The sequence below is a fragment of the Propithecus coquereli genome, unplaced genomic scaffold, assembly GCF_000956105.1.
Source record: "Propithecus coquereli isolate 6110/MARCELLA unplaced genomic scaffold, Pcoq_1.0 Scaffold45, whole genome shotgun sequence".
NCBI classification, from domain to species: domain Eukaryota; kingdom Metazoa; phylum Chordata; class Mammalia; order Primates; family Indriidae; genus Propithecus; species Propithecus coquereli.
Genome location: NW_012150285.1, coordinates 1,105,912 through 1,123,343, shown reverse-complemented (window position 1 = coordinate 1,123,343; position 17,432 = coordinate 1,105,912). Strand labels below are relative to the sequence as shown.

General features: G+C 35.6%; 1 protein-coding gene across 2 annotated transcripts in view; it reads right to left on the bottom strand.

Moving 5' to 3' along the window:
* SLC30A7 (solute carrier family 30 (zinc transporter), member 7) overlaps window positions 1-17,432 on the bottom strand; it is a 69,505-nt gene that overhangs the window by 794 nt on the left and 51,279 nt on the right. For both annotated transcript variants that reach the window (XM_012654917.1, XM_012654918.1), the window contains 2 exons: window positions 13,583-13,673; window positions 7,698-7,847 (listed from right to left, as the gene is read on the bottom strand). In XM_012654917.1, coding sequence (XP_012510371.1) covers window positions 7,698-7,847; window positions 13,583-13,673 — 241 coding nt within the window. The remainder of the gene's footprint in view (window positions 1-7,697; window positions 7,848-13,582; window positions 13,674-17,432) is intronic.

The window sequence follows — 17,432 nt, the reverse complement described above, 5'->3', positions numbered from 1 at the left end:
AAAAAATCTCATGTTTTGAAAAAGGAAAAAATTATTTTTCTCTTCTGCCTCTGGGAAATAATTCTTCATTTTTTTATCATAAAGCACCAGAAAATTATTTCAGAAACAAATATACTCATAAGTTTATGAAAAAGAATCATCATTTACCACTCCAAAAAAAAAAAAAAAAAAAAGCCATGCTACTAGTCACATGTCCCGTCCAAGAGATATTTAGAAAAACGGGGTTATGCACCTGCCATGGCTCTGTTAGAGGACGCCACGGTGCTTGACTGTTTGGCTACTAAGTAAAACCAGCAAATCAACCCAGCTAAATCCTCCTACGACAAATGATTAGTAGACACTTTAGTAAGTATTTTAGTGAGCCATCTATTGGTTACCAACTCCTCTCTTTAATTTTGTATATGAACTTGCTACTCAAGGATACGGCTCTCTAAATTGTCCCTTCCTCTCCATATTATCTCTTCCATATTATCAATTTTCCCCCTTATCTGGATCACTTCTATTAGCATACTAACACATTGCAATTTCTTCCATTTAAACAAATCCTTTACTTAACCCTATATCCCTTCTGGGCTACAGTCCAAACCTCTGGTCTTCTTTACAGCAAAAAGCCTCAAATACAATTCCTTTTCTCTCTTCTCCCTCAGACTCATTTCAACCAAACTTGTGCCTCCCCCGCTTCCCAGAACTGTGCGTTAAGGTGACCTCCAAGTTGCTCCCACCAGTGCTCAATTCTCAGGCCTCATTTTACTACTTAACCTATCAGCAATAGCACAGACGATCACTCCTTCCTACTAAACACCTTTTCCACTTTGGGCTCCAGAGAGTATTATTCACTGGCTGCCCTTTTACCTCACTTGTTAATCTTTCTCAAGTTCCTTTGCTGGTTCTTCCTCCTGTCTTTGAATACTAAGCACTGAAATAGCCAAAGTCTACAGAGGAAAAAAATGAAGCTTGGTATGAGAGCTGGTAAATGCCTCCCAGGCTGTCTACCCATAACGCTCACCACCTTGTGATATATTGTAGAACTTATTTATTCACTGTGTTTGCTGTTATTGTTATCTCCCACTATGTTATAATCTCTCCAAGGTGAAGGACGTGTCTTCTGTTTTTCGTTGCTGACTCCCAGAACCTCAAGTAGTACCAGCACATAGTAACCGATCAATAAATATTAGTTGAATGAACTGAAATTCTACTAATTTCTTTCAACCCAAAATTACTTATTTTACTAAAGCAAACCATCAGCCACAATAAGCCCTTTCTTGTCAGTACCACAGAGTAAATGGTAGATTGAAATATTTAATAGAAAGGAAAAAACCAGAGTGAGGGATAAAAATCCATTAACAGTACCTTCTTACAGCAATTTTTGGGCTCCTCAAAGCACTGCTTTCTAGCATGGCTTTTTTTCTAGCATTGAGATAGGAAGGCTCTGCACAACACTAATCAATGTTTGAAAGGAGTCAGGAACAACTCTAATAGATAAAAAGCTGGACAGACGCTAGAAGCTTGTCAGCACAGAAAATATATTTTAATTTTGCCTCATTTAAAAAAAAAAGGCAGCTGGGTGCAGTGGCTTGCACCTGTAATCCCAGTTACTGGGGGAGGGGGAGACGAGGGGAGGATTGCTTGAGGCCAGGAGTTCCAGATCAGCCAGGTGCTTTACAGGGAGACCCTGTCTTCTTTAAAAAAAAAAAAAACGGTCTTCCCCTGGTAAGTTAAAGCTCTCTGTTACTCAAATTTACAGAAAATACATTTAATAGCATCCTCTCCTTAGTTAAGAGGCTTGTGGCAGAAAAGAGACAGAACTTAGTATCTGTATGTTTTTGAGCTAAAAATTAAAACCAAATCTCAGTTTTTCTCATTTTAAAAGTGTTGATAAATACCAACCCTACTAATCTCACAGAATTGTTACATATTCATCCAATATTTGACAAATATTTAATAAATCCTTGCTACATACTAGGCACTGTTGTAGAATGCTGCTGTAAACAAATTATGATTGATTACAGTTATATGATTCGATATACTCAATCTAGATGACCTTGAAATAACTAAGGAACTCTTTTGCAAAATTATTGTATAACTAACCTTAAGAGAAAACAACTATTGCCCAAATAAATTGTCTTAATTTCTTTTCTCTTTCAATAAAATTGTTAATGAAAGTAAAATGGGCAAAATGAGTCGGGCGCCTTTTGTCTCTGCCATTTTCCTTACCCCAACCCTAGCACTGTGAGGATGGTAATAAAAAATGAAGTAGCCCAAGGCAATAAAAAAGAAAGAGGAAAAACAAAGAGGCTAGGTAAATTATCTTTGCATAATCACGAGTTAATTACCCAAGCTGATATTCTTCCCCTGAGGGGCTACAGCTTGCCACAGAAGCTCAGTCTAACAGCAAAAAACACATCATTTTGCTTCATCCATCTGTCCCAACAGGCAGAGCTTCAAGTTTTCCAGCTTCCCTTTTTCTTCTTTCAATTTCCTTCAAAGTGGACAGAAAAGCAGTATTTCCGAAGAATCCTAGGGTGAGTCACCAACTCCTAAATGCACACTAGGTTTTCTATAGTTTATTCACATTACAAAGACACGACAGACACTCCAGCAGATAAAAACAGTGCTCGGGTTCATCAAATATGCTACCACTGGAATGATACCAGGAGCCTGAGGCTGCCTGGGAGGTCCTTAAAATGTGAAAACCATATAATACTAATTGTGCATGCTGAGAATGATGTACAAACTACACTTCAGTCGACACTTTTTAAAATGGGAAAGACAGCTAGTTATTTTAAATACTTACATGCTCCTAAGAAAATAAATGTTAACCTGGTGCCACAGGCTTAGAATATCTTCAACAAATATTCATTGTTGTAGAAAAGAAAACAAATCAGAAGTAAAAATTTAGAAAAATAAACAGGAATATGACTATAGAAAATTATTGGTTTGCTTGTATTCTCTACCAATCAAAAACTACAGAAATTTTCTACTTTAGTTTGCTGATCTTTATCCTTTTAAAATGAAGTCTTGAAAAACTGTCTTACTCTAAATCACTTCCGAGTTAGCGAAATAGTGAGTAAATGTGACTAAATTACAAGTGAAAAACAATAACCTGGGTCTGGGTTTCCTTCTCTGTAAATCGTCTTGTGAGGACTGATGAATACGTTAGGTACCTATCACTGCGCTTGGCACGTGGTGGGCTCGATAAAAGCTGCTGTTATTATTTCCACCACTGTCACCCACCCAATGAACACGTAAACCATGTGCATCAATTAAAAACAACAATCCTAGGGGTTTGCTGGCCTCACATCTAGTGGCTGTTCACGTCAGCCTCTTAAGCAGGTGGGATTCTGGTGGACTTCAAGTACATATAATGCAGAAAGATAATGGAAAGGTGGATAAGGAAAGAGTGCAGAGTGAGCAAGTAGAATCAATACTTATGAGAGATTAAAGCTCTCTACAGAAAGGAAAAATAAACAAAAATGGTAGAAAAAATAGCAACCCACTGGAAAAGGGTAGATACCTTCTCCCATTCCTGCCCTTACCCTTAAGCAGACACAACAAGGCTGGATGAGAGACAGGAAGGGATTATGACAGAGTCAGGAGAGCGACGGAGGTGGAGGGTTTCTGAAACCTGGGGCGCTGCCATTTGGGCTTGTGAGGAGGCTTTTTGGTTCCTTCCTGGGTGTCAGCGTTAACTTCTATTTTGAGGCCAGAGAACAGAGCACAAAAAGCTGAAGCAGGAAGCTGGAGGCTTAGCACTTAACAGGCATAAGGGAGAAAGGCAGAAGAATAGGAAAGATGAAAAAGATAAAGGTAGAAGTTCTGTTAGGGAGTAAACATGTATTAGGCTTGACTGTCTTTTGTGCTTTGTGGAACTAAGGAGGGGAATGAACTCCAAGTATATTCTAGATTTTTCTTTAATGTGTTTTCTTCAGACATTATTTCTAACAAAACAAAACATGTTAAAATTTTTAGGATTATAGTTATAATTATGAAGTGTGTTATTAAAAATAATAACAGATGATATTGGCCAGTTTAAAACAAAAAAAATGTATAAAATGCTAAATTGCCTTTCTAATCTAGCATGCCACTTTCTCTTCCTGTTCATAAGAAACACAAAAGATAAATTTTCCATTTTATCAATTTGCAAACGATAACTCATTTTTTAAAAAATTAGTGTAAGCGGAAAAGGGGAGATAGGACTTGTTCTATGCCAACAGAAAACCTTGTAGTTTAAAAACTGGATTATCGCTTCATCCCAGAAGAATCTAATATTAAAGTGACTTGCAGCAATTCACTTATGTTACTCTATATTTATGCATAACAAGCCACCTTCTTTAGCAGTTAAAGATTAATTGGTAACTCTGGAAAATGAGATTAAAAAGGATAATGCCTAACATACAGTTCTACAATAGTCACAAAGCTATAGTTTTATAAACACAACAGAAAGTTCTAATTCTCAAACTTCTGAAGTTGGTCTTTTCAGTTTAAAGTTATCCTCATAGAAGCTTCAGCAAGAACAATTTTAACCAAAAATTATTACATAAATTCTAATTTAAGATCAGTTATAAGAAAGATAGCTAAAAATGTAATAAACCAAAAGGTATAACTTATTATTGAAAAAATCCTTCTTTTGGTCTTTTGGAACTAAGGCCACCAGTATTTTAAATCTTTCTGCAAGAAATATACCTAAAGCATTAGTGTGATTTTTTTCTTGAAAACAGAGCAATTTAAGTTTTTTTATTTGTGGTAAGTAGAAATTATAAGTAAGATGTAATTTAAAATTTAAAAATTAATTAAATTTTAAATTTCATTTCATTTCATGAAAATGCTCCTGCAACGCCTGGCATATACTCATAGCATAAGAGCATGGGTATACGCAGAAAAGGAAATAAATTAATATAAAATTTCAATTTTGCATATGTCAGAACGATCATAAAACAGTGGTTATAAAAGAACTTTAAATCATTAAATGTAGGCATAAAAGTCATGAGTAGGGTGATTCCCCCTGCCCTGGGAAAAATGAGTTGAAATGTGTTGAACCATCTTTACCGCAGCCTCAAAAAATCCCTAGTCTCTGCAACAAATAAAATAAAGTTGACTTGATCTTTGCTTGATAAAAAGGCTTAAAATATTTTTCAGGGTTTAAAATATTCAAAGCTCAAATGCAGTTTCCAAAACCAAAGAGGCAGCTGAATAAACTTTCAGCTTCAGCCATTTAAAAGCCAAAATTTCTAAGGTTACCAGAAGAACCTCCCTCCACCTACTTGAATGACAACTTCAGAACTTCCTAAGCATAGACACAGCTGCTTGTACACTTCTAAACCTAGAAACTGCATTCCTTTTCAGAGGGAAAATTGTGACTAAGTGCCAAAGTCTTAGGAGAGTATGGGGTGTCCTAGAGGTCAACAGAAGCTTACACTATGAGCATGGCAGGACATGGCATAACTAAGAGAAAATTCAGAGTAAAAGAGAGAAAAAAGAACTAGAAATGGCAGTGAAAAGAAAGGTTACCACTAGCCTCCTCTTTTTGTCCCTGAAGTATGCAGGAGGTATAAGAAAGATTCAGACGCGCTACGAAGGTCTCGCCTGCTTCATTATGAAAGTCATAATGATACTGACTTAGAGTGTCTGTTAAGAAAGAGACCTAGTTGTTAAAATTCTGGAATAAATAAGTGGTACCAGCATATTGTTTTGTGGTAAAGTCTTAAATACACATAAGTTTAGAATTAGAGTACATCCCAATTACACATAAGATTATTTCATTAATTTATTCCTGAAGGGACTGACCACACATTTCTCTTTATTAGAGAAAAGAGATTCTGTATCTCATTAAGATCTTTTTGTGTTTTTGGTTAAAAAGATCAGTGGGAACCCAGCAATTTTTTTCCATACTCAGCATACGTAAAGATGGTTTTGGTCAAATACAGTTTTAAGAATTTGTTTATCCAACAAATTCATTATACACATATACTCTTCTAAGCATTGGGAATGCAAAATCATGATATCTGGTAGGAACTTGCAAACAAATACGGTGTGTGCAAGGTGAAAGGCATATCACAGAATAAAGTAATTCTGCTTTGAGGGACCTTTAAGGCATCAAAGAGAAAATAACAATTGAATTGAACCTTTAAATTAGAGTAGGGTTTTTGTTCCACACAGAAAAGTAAACAGTCTGGTAAATTTGGTACACAAAAGTATACGGCAATTAAAAAGTAAGAGAGAGACTTGAAAAATCAATTGGATCATGCTAGAAAGTTTGGGCTTTATCCTGGTGGCAGTGAGGAGCCATTAAAGTTTTTACTTTTCAACTTTTTCTTTGAAAAATTTTAAAGTTAAAAGAATAGTACAACAAATACCTGTATGTCCATCACATATATCCACCAATTGTTAACATTTTGCCATCTTTGCTTTAATCTGTCTACATATATTAATATATTCATCTGTAATCTTTTTATTTTTGCCAAAACATTTGAAAATTAGATACCCCAATACTTTACCATTATTAAATCCTTCAGCATTTATCTCCTAAGAATAAGAACATTCTTCTATAACCACAATGCCATTATCACACCCAAGAAATATAACACCTATACAATTATATGAATAATTATTATATAGTCTATATTCAAATTTCCTTGATTACCCAATACTTTCCTTTGTGGCTGTTTTTTCCCCCAGTCCAAGATCCATTCAAGGATCACACATTTCATTTAATTGTGAAGTCTCCTCTAATCTAGAATGATTCCCCACCTTTTTTTCCTTTCATGCCATTGATACTTTTTAAGAATCCAGGCTAACAGTTTTGTAGAAGTTCCCACAGCTGGATTTGTCTGGCTGCTCATGATTAGATTCAAGCTAAACCTGTTTGGCAGGAGCACCACACAGGTCACGTTGTACTATCACCTGTGCCATCACACCAGGAGGCACATAATCGCAGTGTTCAACCACAGATTTTTTAAGGCATGGAACCAGTTTCTTCATTAGATTTATGCGTTTAGGTAACTTTGGCAGCAGTGCTGATGCCTAGGTTTTCTGGCCAAATGTTTCCAGCAAATAGACCCGAAAAAGAATTTATGTTATCTCTCTCTTCTTATATGTTACTGGCATGATCTTCTTACTCTCCCAACATATACACAATACGTCCCATAGTAATCACTCTTACTCTGATTATCAGTCACATGACTGTCAACTCATGATGGCACAAACATCAACTGAAAGAATCTGGTTGCAGACCATGCACTAATTCATGATTCCAAATACACTATTAAGAAAAAATCAACAGCATATCAAACTATTAAATCAGACAGAAGGTAACCATGGTTTTGCTATCACACAAAAAAGTTAACAGTCTACTTTTAGCTAAAACCAGTGTACAAGATAGAATTCTTATTCCAAATGCCATTTTGGAATTCTTGGCTTCACATAGCACCTAACATGTCTTAAGAGGAGTGTGCAGTAAAGGAAAATCTACTTTTTCTTGAAGGAACTCAAATCACTACAACAATAAGTCAATAGGAACTATCTTCCTTAAGAGTATTAACTACAGTAAGGATCTCCCAAATTTGACTCCATGATTGAAAAAAAAGTACTTTTACGGTTACCATTTTAGTAGCATATATATTTAATAAGTTAGTATTTTTAAAACTAGTAGATATAATAAATTTTAAGATCCTTAAAAGAAGTTAGTAAAAAAGTCATACCTGAGTAAAAATATTATGCGTTTGGCTTAAAATCCACCTGGCATCAGCATCAGGTGCTACTACTAATTTCAAGGTCCCAACATAAACGTCAGAACATAAAGTCCAAAAGTGCTGTTCTTGTAAGTTGTAAACTCCTTGTAACTGCTGCACCTGAAATACAAAGGGCAGGTATGAACATCATAATCAGGTTAAGTGCCCCTCCCACTTAAATTATTACACAACATATTAATAACATTAAACATGGGTTCTATCCACTAGTTTAAAAAAGGGGAGGATGTTTGAATTAAATGATAGAATGTACAATATCAAAAAACCAGTTCTTTGAAAAGATTAATAAGCTAGAGGAATATTTCTTAATGGGGTATATTTTGGATAGGACAATTCTTTACTGTGTATAACTATCCAAGAAACTACAGGACCTTTGCATCCCTGGGCCCCAGGGAACTAAATGACAACATACACCCTTCCCCAAATCATATGACAACCAAAAAGGAGGGAGTCTCTCAGTTTTTCCATTGGCTCCTTAAGTTTCCACAGCCTTAGGCTGAGAACCACTGGTCATTAAAGATGAGAACCAGTGGTCATACAAACTTCTGATCAAAGTAAAAAGGATTAAATAAAAGAAAATACAATTAAACAAAATACAAAATAAACAATAGGAATAATTACGAACACAATAGTTTTAAAAAAAACTGTAAAAGGGAATACAGTATCAATATAGGAATATATAAAAGATTGCGATCAAGTAGAATCCAAATACTTCTCACCACCTATACTGCTATCAGCCTACTCCAAACCAACAGTATCTCTAGTCTGGATTATTAAATTGCTTCTTAACTGGTCTAATTCTAGCATTGTACCTCTTCCATCTATTCTCAAAATAGTACTCCAAGTGAGATCCTGTTAATTTAGGTTAGATGCTACCATTCCTTTGTTCAAAGTCTTCCAATGGCTTCCCATCTCACTCTGAGTTAAACCAATGTGTTTACAATGATTTGCATGGACCCATGTCTTGTGGTACCCTTGTTACCTTATTTACCTCATCTCCTCCTCCTCCTCTTCCTCCCTCTTCATCAGAACCCCAGCCTCCTCGCCATTCTTTCAAAAGCCAGACAAACTCCTATCTCAGGGTACTTGCTACTCCCTATGCCTGAAGTGTTCTTCCTCCTAGATTTCTGCATGGTCTACTTTGGGTCTTTACTCAAATGTCCTTTTTTCAGTAAGCCCTGTCTGAAATTACAATGTTTTCATTTCTACATTTCCTTGCTTGGTTTTACTTTTTTAGCATAATAGTACTTTATCTATCTATCATCTTGTTTTTATATTGTTTATTGCCTGTCTCCTCCAGCAGAACTTCAGCTCAATAAGGTTAGGGATTTACTTTTGTTTTGTTTTTCATGTTTTATATCTTCAGCACCTAAAACAGAGCCTGGTCCAAGTAAGTGTTCAGCAAGGATATATTAAATGAATAAAAACACAATTTTGAAAACCTAGACAAAATGGATAAATTTCTGGAAATACAGAAAATGTCGTATAAAAAACAAGAAAATGGGAAAGTGGAAGGACCATTAAAAACTGAAATGGTGGCCAAGTGCCACCATTTCATGCCTGTAATCCTAGCACTCTGGGAGACTGAGGCAGGAGGATCGCTTGAGGTCAGGAGTTCGAGACCAGCCTGAGCAAGAGCGAGACTTCCTTCACTTAAAAAAAAAAAAAAAAAGAAAAAACTGAAATGGTAACAAAGCTTCCTTTTAAAAAGCCCAGACAGTAAACTTTCAAGAACAGATAACTTCTTAGTTTTTCCTGAGAATGGGAAAAAGTTGCTAGCTTATAATAAAGATAGTAAATCATAAGCTAATTCCTCTTATGAATTAAATAAGCTAAATCCAACAGCATATTAAAAAAAATAACATATCGTGACTAAGTTGGGTTTGTCACAAGAGGGAGAGAAGGCTTTCATATAAGAAACTCTATTAATGTTATTTCTCAATTAATGAAGTAAAGGAGAAAAATCATGCAGTCATTTCAATAAAGGCATTATAATTCCTTAATAAAGTTCAACATTTATGATTCAAAAAAATTATTAGAAGGACACTTCCTTAACTTCATAAAGTCTATCTACAAAAAATGTACAGAAAATAAGAATGAACCCTTTTATGTATTCTTGAAGGATCAGGAAAAAGACAAAGATGCCCAAATCACTGCTATTGTTCAGCATCTTTGTATAGATCTGGTGTAGTTGAACAAAGATAGATACCCAAGTTGAAAGAAAGGCTCAATGTGAAAAGATCTTTAAAACAATTAGAGCATTTTAAAAAGAAAGAGGCTACTCTGGGAATGTGTTAACCATCTATCCCTGGAAATGGTCAAGAAGCTGCATGACCAACTGGAAGTCACAGAGTGAATTCTTACAACAGAAGTCTGGGCCAAATGAACAGTAAGATCATTTTTAATTCTTAGATTCCGATTTTTATGTAATCTACTTGGGAAGACAATTAAGAAAATATTGATCTTATATCTATCAAAATATTTATTTTTATAAGAATTTGATGAACATAGGCATTATTTTCTATTAATATAAAGTTCAAGACAGTTGGTGAGAAATTTGAGACAATACCCACTGTGCCTTCTTTAAAGACTGCTTTTACTGGGGAAGAAAATCAAAGTGTACTTTTTCTTCCTCTTTTTGAACTCTGATGACGTTGTGGTTTTAACCTGATAGTCCTCTACATTTTTCTAAATGGCATCCTCATGGAGTGGTGCACTGTTAATAAAACAACCTGACTGCAAAGATTTTCTTTGCCTCCACTGAAGTAGCAATACAAGTACATTCTTGCAGTTATCCTAAAACATAGATTAAGGATTAATTCCTGTAGAAACTAGCTTCATAACTCTCCAAATTAAAAAATGTGAGGAAAGTGTAGCTACAGATGAAAATCTATTCCTACTCTGGCAATGTGGTATAGTACAAAGAGCATGATGATGACCTTTATAGTCAGAGCGACATGGGTTAGAATCCTGAATCAGCCACTAGCATTTGTGATTAAAGATGAGCCTCAATTTACCCAGAAAAAGGAAGATGATATCCTGTAGTTTATGGTGAAAAGGAGAAACTGTGTGTATACACACATACACATACACACACACACACACACACACACACACACACACACACACACACGACACATAGTATAGGGGCCAGCTTATCCTAGGCATTCAAAAATTGTCCTTCTCACTTCCACAAGTATGTTGAGTGGTCTTACCTTAAAATCATAATCACAAATCTTAAATGGGCAATACATTCACTTTCCCTTTCTCAAAAGCCTCGTTTATACCATTCCCTTTTTTTCTAGCCTTCTAATCTCTCTGCATAATTATACTGCTTTATAAATTGCAGAGAAAATAGAAGCACACAGGAAAATCCCTCATCCTATACCATTAAATCTACCAGATGACCATCATGTATGTCAGTCCTTTCAACCTCAGGGGAAGCTGTATCCCTGCTCCTGTCTACAATTAATCCTTCCATTGTGCTTTGGGTTCTATCAATTCTCACCTTCTCAAGAACTTCATTCCTTTAATAATCTCCTTCACTATACTGTATCATCCATTCCTTCCTCTCAGTTGGACTGTTCCTATGAATAACACACATGTTCTAGAAAGATGATGTGCAAAACAAAAGTCACTAGACACATGTGGCTATTTAAATAAATAAAAATTAAATTTAAAAAATCAGGTACACTAGCCACATGTGGCTTGTGGATTCAATATTGTACAGTGCAAGCCGGGCATGGTGGCTCATGCCCATAATTCCAGCACTTTGGGAGGCTAAGGCAGTAGGATCTCTTGGGGCCAGAAATTCAAGACCAGCCTGGGCAACATAGCAAGACCCATCTCTACAAAAAAATTAAAAAATTAGACAACATGCACCTGTAGTTCTAACTACTCAGGAAGCTGAGGTGGGAGGATCGCTTGAGCCCAGGAGTTCAAGGTGTCAGTGAGCTATGATCATGCCACTGCACTCTAGTTAAAAGTGCACTTTCCAAAAATAATGGACAGTGTAGATTATAGAACATATAATCAGAAAAGTTCCATGCAATTATACTGTTTTAAAATATCTTATTTTAAAAGCAAATACCTTCTCTACTGATACTATATCCATAAAATACCCTCTCTCCTGATACAACATCCACATCCAGGATATCAACTCAGTTCTCTGTTCCTTTTAACAACACTTCTTAGAAGAGTTGTCCGTAGCCACTGTCTCTACTTCCCCAGTTCATTTTCTCCTCAACCCACTGAAATCATGCTCTCCTTTCCAACATGCCAATGAAACTGCTCTCATCAAGGTCAGTAATGATGTTCATGATGCCAATCAATGATCACTTCTCTATTCCTACTTGCTTGACACCACAGAAAAATTTGGCAGGCATAGTTGATTACTTCTTCCTTCCTCAACTCTGTGATCCTATACTGTTCTGGTTTTCCAGCTCTCTTACTAACCATTTGCTTTCCTACCTGTGCTCTAAATCTTGAGTTGAAATTAGAGCTAAGAGAACAGAACTATAACCTCTCCCAAGGTAATCCCATACAATATAAATGTTTTAGATGCTAATCATATATTGATGACTCTAAACTCTTTCTAATCCTATTCTGTCCCCAAAACTCCAGATCTGCATATCCAGCTACTTAATCAACCTTTCCCCTAGAAATATGATATGCATTTTCAATTTTTACATACCCAGAATAGAACTCTTCATTTGGAGGGATTTTCTGTACTCAAACCTATACCAACTCAGCCTCAATCTTAACAAGTGGCATTAACATTTAACAAATTGTGAACCAACACTTTTTCTCCTTTGCCAATATAATCCACCTCCAAAAACATACCCCAAATGTATATTTGTCTCCATCTTCACTGCTACAACTTTAGTTTAAGCCACCATTTTTTTTTCACTAAGGTAACAATACCCTTACAACTGATTTTCTTTGCTTTTATTCTCCATAGAATTTGTGCTCTATACAGCAAACAGAATAATCTTTTAAAAACATAAGGTTTATGACACTTCTGTTGCCGTAAAAGGTTTCCAATGCTTCCCATTGAATTAGAATTAAATATAAGCCTCTTAGTATGACGAAAACCCCTATATGATCTGACTCCTTCCATTCTTGCCAGCCTTTCAAGCTGCTCTTCCCTTTATTTATTATGCTTCAGCCACAATGGCCTTTTTTTCCGTTCTTCAAAAACACTAAATTAGTTCCAGCCACAGCACTTTTGCATTAGCATTTTCCTTTGCCTGGAACATTCTTCTCCAGGATTTTCATACGGTTAGCTTTTTCTTGTCATCAAGGTTTGAATGTCCTTGAATATAACTTTCTCAGTGAATCTCTTGTAGCCATCTATGCCTATCACATCACCTTATTTTATTTCTATATAGTAATTATCACTGACATTTTCTTATATATCCATTTACTGTTTACTGCCTATGTTTCCCCAATATAGTGTAAGCCCCATGAGAACAGAGACATGGCCTGTCTCGTTAACCATTACATTGCCAATACGTTAGAAGAATATCTGGCACAGAGTGGGAGCTAAAAAAATATATGTTGTGTAAATGCTTATATCATCTGCTATCCATATTCTATATTTTAAAAGAACTGCTCAATTTCTAGAGGAGGACAATTTCTACTACATTTTCTTTCATAAAGTATACAATATTTTCCAATGATTTTATTGTTTTGTATAAATGGCATTCATGGTTAGCATTCAATCTTGGAAGAAATATTCAATTATACACACATGCTACCCTTATTTATGAAAGTTGAAAACCCTAACAGTTTGGAAACAATATAAAATCCAATGGTTTGGAAGCTTTGAAACTTACCCTCTGATAGCACTGAGGCAGAGTATTTTCCAACAGGGGAGGAGTTCTCTGCATTAATATTCCAACAGACTCTCTTAAAAGAGGAATAACACTAAGGAAAAGGAAGACAACAAGTTTATTAAAACCACATTCTGACAATCCCATCCTGTAAGAAAGTAATAATATACCTCTCTATAGTAGGATATAATAAGATTTATCAGAATAATAAGAGAAAAAAGGATGATTGTTTCAAATTTTCCATATGATCAGTAAGTTATCTAATGTAAAAATTAAAAAAACTAGAGAAAATGTATCAATGTATGAAAGACTAAAGTTATAAAACTGAATAATCTTGGATCATCTAAAAATCTAAACACAGGACATGTTCAACTATTATTTAAAATATGATTCCATATGATCAAAACCTTCCAAGTAATCATAGACTATCATGCTGACTGGCCTTTAATATTTATCAAATATTTACATATATTTATCTGAATCGTACTGATAAGCAAAATACACAAAAAATTAATACATCAGTCTATTCATCTAATATTTCTGAAACCTGCTTATCAGTCATATCTCCTTATTTAAAAATTATAGAAGCCTGGCTACAACCACAGATGTAGTCAACTCCACACCTCTAAAAGTCTGTAGATGTTGATGTAGCTAAGTCCTAAACCAGTATTTGAAACTACTGCTTTAGGCTATTTGGATGATTAAATGTACACAAAATAATTAATCATGTAATGGCAAGGGTGCTTCCAATGCAATGACTTTCTAACCTATCTACATATCAAATTCACCTTAGTGTCTTGTTTTGCTTTCATTTCTGACATAATGAAGCAGAATCTTTGAGGTAATGTCCAGGCATCTATGTTTTTAGAAAGCTCTCCTTGTGATTCCAGTGAGTCAGGGTGGTAATGCATTGTTCTACTGCTTGAAGTAGATTAAGAGGGGAGGTCAGAAATAGATTCATTACACTTAATAGCCTAAACCAAGGCTCACTTTAAAACTTATAGAATCTCAAAATTTTTAAAGTAAAACTTCTCCTGATAATAACTGTAGATGCAGATAAGAGGAGCATACACCTTTCAAGGAAGGTCTCACAGGAAGAGAAGTGGAAGTGTACCTTAAGGATTAGTGGTATTTCTGACACACAGAAAGGAGAGAGAAGATACTAATAAGGACCCAAGGAAACAGAGATGATGCTTGTCTTGCTCACTATTATATTCCCAAGGAGGTCTAATAAAGCACTGCTCATAAAGTGGGCCCATGATAATTGTTGGTTGAATAAATGATAGATACAGAGCATAGAGCTATCGGGTGTTTTAGAATATGGATTAAAAAAGGAAAAGGGCCCAGGAAAGAGATCAGGAGACTTTTCCCACACATTAAGTGATAAGTTCTTGGATAAGAAGAATAACAATAGAAACAGAGACAAATAAAGTTTAACAGGCAGAAAGAAAGAACTGGGGTCTAACTGGATACAGTGAAAGACAGTGAGAGCAATGTTAAGGACAAACCTTAGACTACAGAAAGTGTGGAGGGGATGACTTTGGCTCTAGTCTCAGGCAGCTGCACTGATGGCTTCCAATGACCCTGTCTACCTTGTATTCATGCCCTTGTGTAATGCCCTCCCTTCAGCGTGGGTGGGTTGGGGAACCTAGTGGCTTGCTGCTAATAAATAGAGTATGGCAAAAGTGACAAGACGTCACTGACACGATTAGGTGAAAAGACTTTGGCTTCTGTCTTGTACATCTTCTTCTTTTGCTCTCACCTGCTTTCTCACAGCTGCTGTGCTGTGAACTGTACTAGAGAGAGGCAAAGGCGGCAAGAAGCTGAGAGATACCTCTAGAGAGAAACCAGACCCTCAGTGCAGCCCAAAAGGAACAGAATACTGTCAGCAACCACTTGAATGAGCTTAGAAGCAGATTCTCCCCCAAATGAGCCTTGCAATGACCGCAGCCCTGTCTGACGGCTTGACTGTTGCCTTGTGAGAAACCCTGAGCCAGAGAGCCCAGTTAGCCTCTCCCGGGTTCCTGAACCACAGAGAGTATTAGATAATAATGTATGCTATTTTAGCTACTAGGATTTTGTGTAATTTGTTATGTATTCATAGATAATTAATGCACCATTTTTATAGAGCCATTAGACTAATCTATATAAAGTAAGTATGTGATTCTATCTCCTTCCACACTAAAAAATGTGTCAAGAGTTCCCCACTGCCTAGGGGAGAAAGTGTAAGCTCTTTAACATGGTATATCTTTGGATCTGGCCCCCTCTAGCTTCACCTCCTGTCAATCCTTCCTTCACATTTTAAGCTCTCCAAACATAAACATACTTGTACTTCACTGTATGCTAGTTCTTACTTTCATGCTTTGGCTCATGCTATAACCTCTGCCTAGAATGTTCCTAGAGTGCCCTTCAATCTGGCTTACATTATTTCTTTAAAATCTAAAGTGTTACCCACTTTAGCATATATTTCCTGATCCCAGACTGTCCTCCATAATGTATGAAATGTCCTCTCTGAGCTCCTATAAAATGCTGTGATACCTATGGTATTATTATATTACAAGACAATTGGCAGCTTTTGTTTCTCCCTCTCACTCTAAACTGAAAGCTGCTTTAAGGTAGGGGTTCTGTCTTATTTGTGTTTGTGTACCTAGCATCTCAAACACTGTTTGGCAAATAAATGTTTATAGAACAGATTTCATAGTTGAATCCATTAAACATAATTCGTTCATTCATTTAAAAAGTATATTTAAGGCCAGGGATCAATACTAAATCTTGCAGAATGTATGGGGGTTATTAACAGTTAGGAAAAAGCACTACTAAAGACAATATAGGCATAGTAACTAAAGCATCAGGGAAAAAGGGAAACCTATTTCTATCAGCAGTAAATGCCTAAATGAAGGAAGAAAATACAAACAGAAAAAGGCCATTAGATTAAACAATAAAAATCATGTTAAAGGCCCCACTGTACAATTTGAGGAGGAGTAAAAGCCAGCTTGGAGAAGGTTGAAAGAAAAAAAATGGATGGAAACCCACTGGAAGTAGAGTTAAGGATTTTGAATAGTGAAAAATATTGTTTATTCATTCATTTAAACTGAAGCATGGTATCTGGTTCTACCTACTGTGTTGTTATTAAATAGGTAAAGACTCCCTAGCTTTACAAAAAAAGCAAAGAAAAACATGATGGTAGACTAAAAAGGTACAATTCAGTCATTATGATATTTTTCTTTACTCTCTCCATCCCTATTTCTCAGGAAAAAGAAAGGATCTGTCACAGAATTTTTTTACATACGGAGCTTAAAATTTTTATGCTTTCCTACTTTCCTTACTATACTTCCCAGAAAATGAAGCACAAAAAGGATTCTTGAATTGTTTGTTTGAGAATAAGAGAAAAATTCTTTTTCCTAACTACGTGCCTCCTAAATTTAGGTATTTTGCTAATTTCTTCTCCAATTGTATCCTAAGGAACTGCTAATTATGTCTAGATATGTGAGGTGGAAATCACACTCAAATGAAAATCACGACACCTAGGTTCTAATGCTGCCATTAAATAGCTTTGCGAAAATCGTATAACCTTCCAGAGCATCTGATTTCTCATCTATAAAATAAACCCGGGCAATTTCTTCTATCTTTAATATATTTTTCATTCAATAATAAAACATGGTTAAACTATAAGGAATACTAGAGGGAGAATATATTTGGAAATGAAAGAAAATATAAATTATTTTTATATACTAGGAAAAAAAGGCAATGTAACCAAATGACACATAAGATAAATCTGGCAAACTGATTTATTCCATCACTAATTAGGTAATCCTAAAAATTAATTTTATTAAGCAATCAATACAAAGGAAGC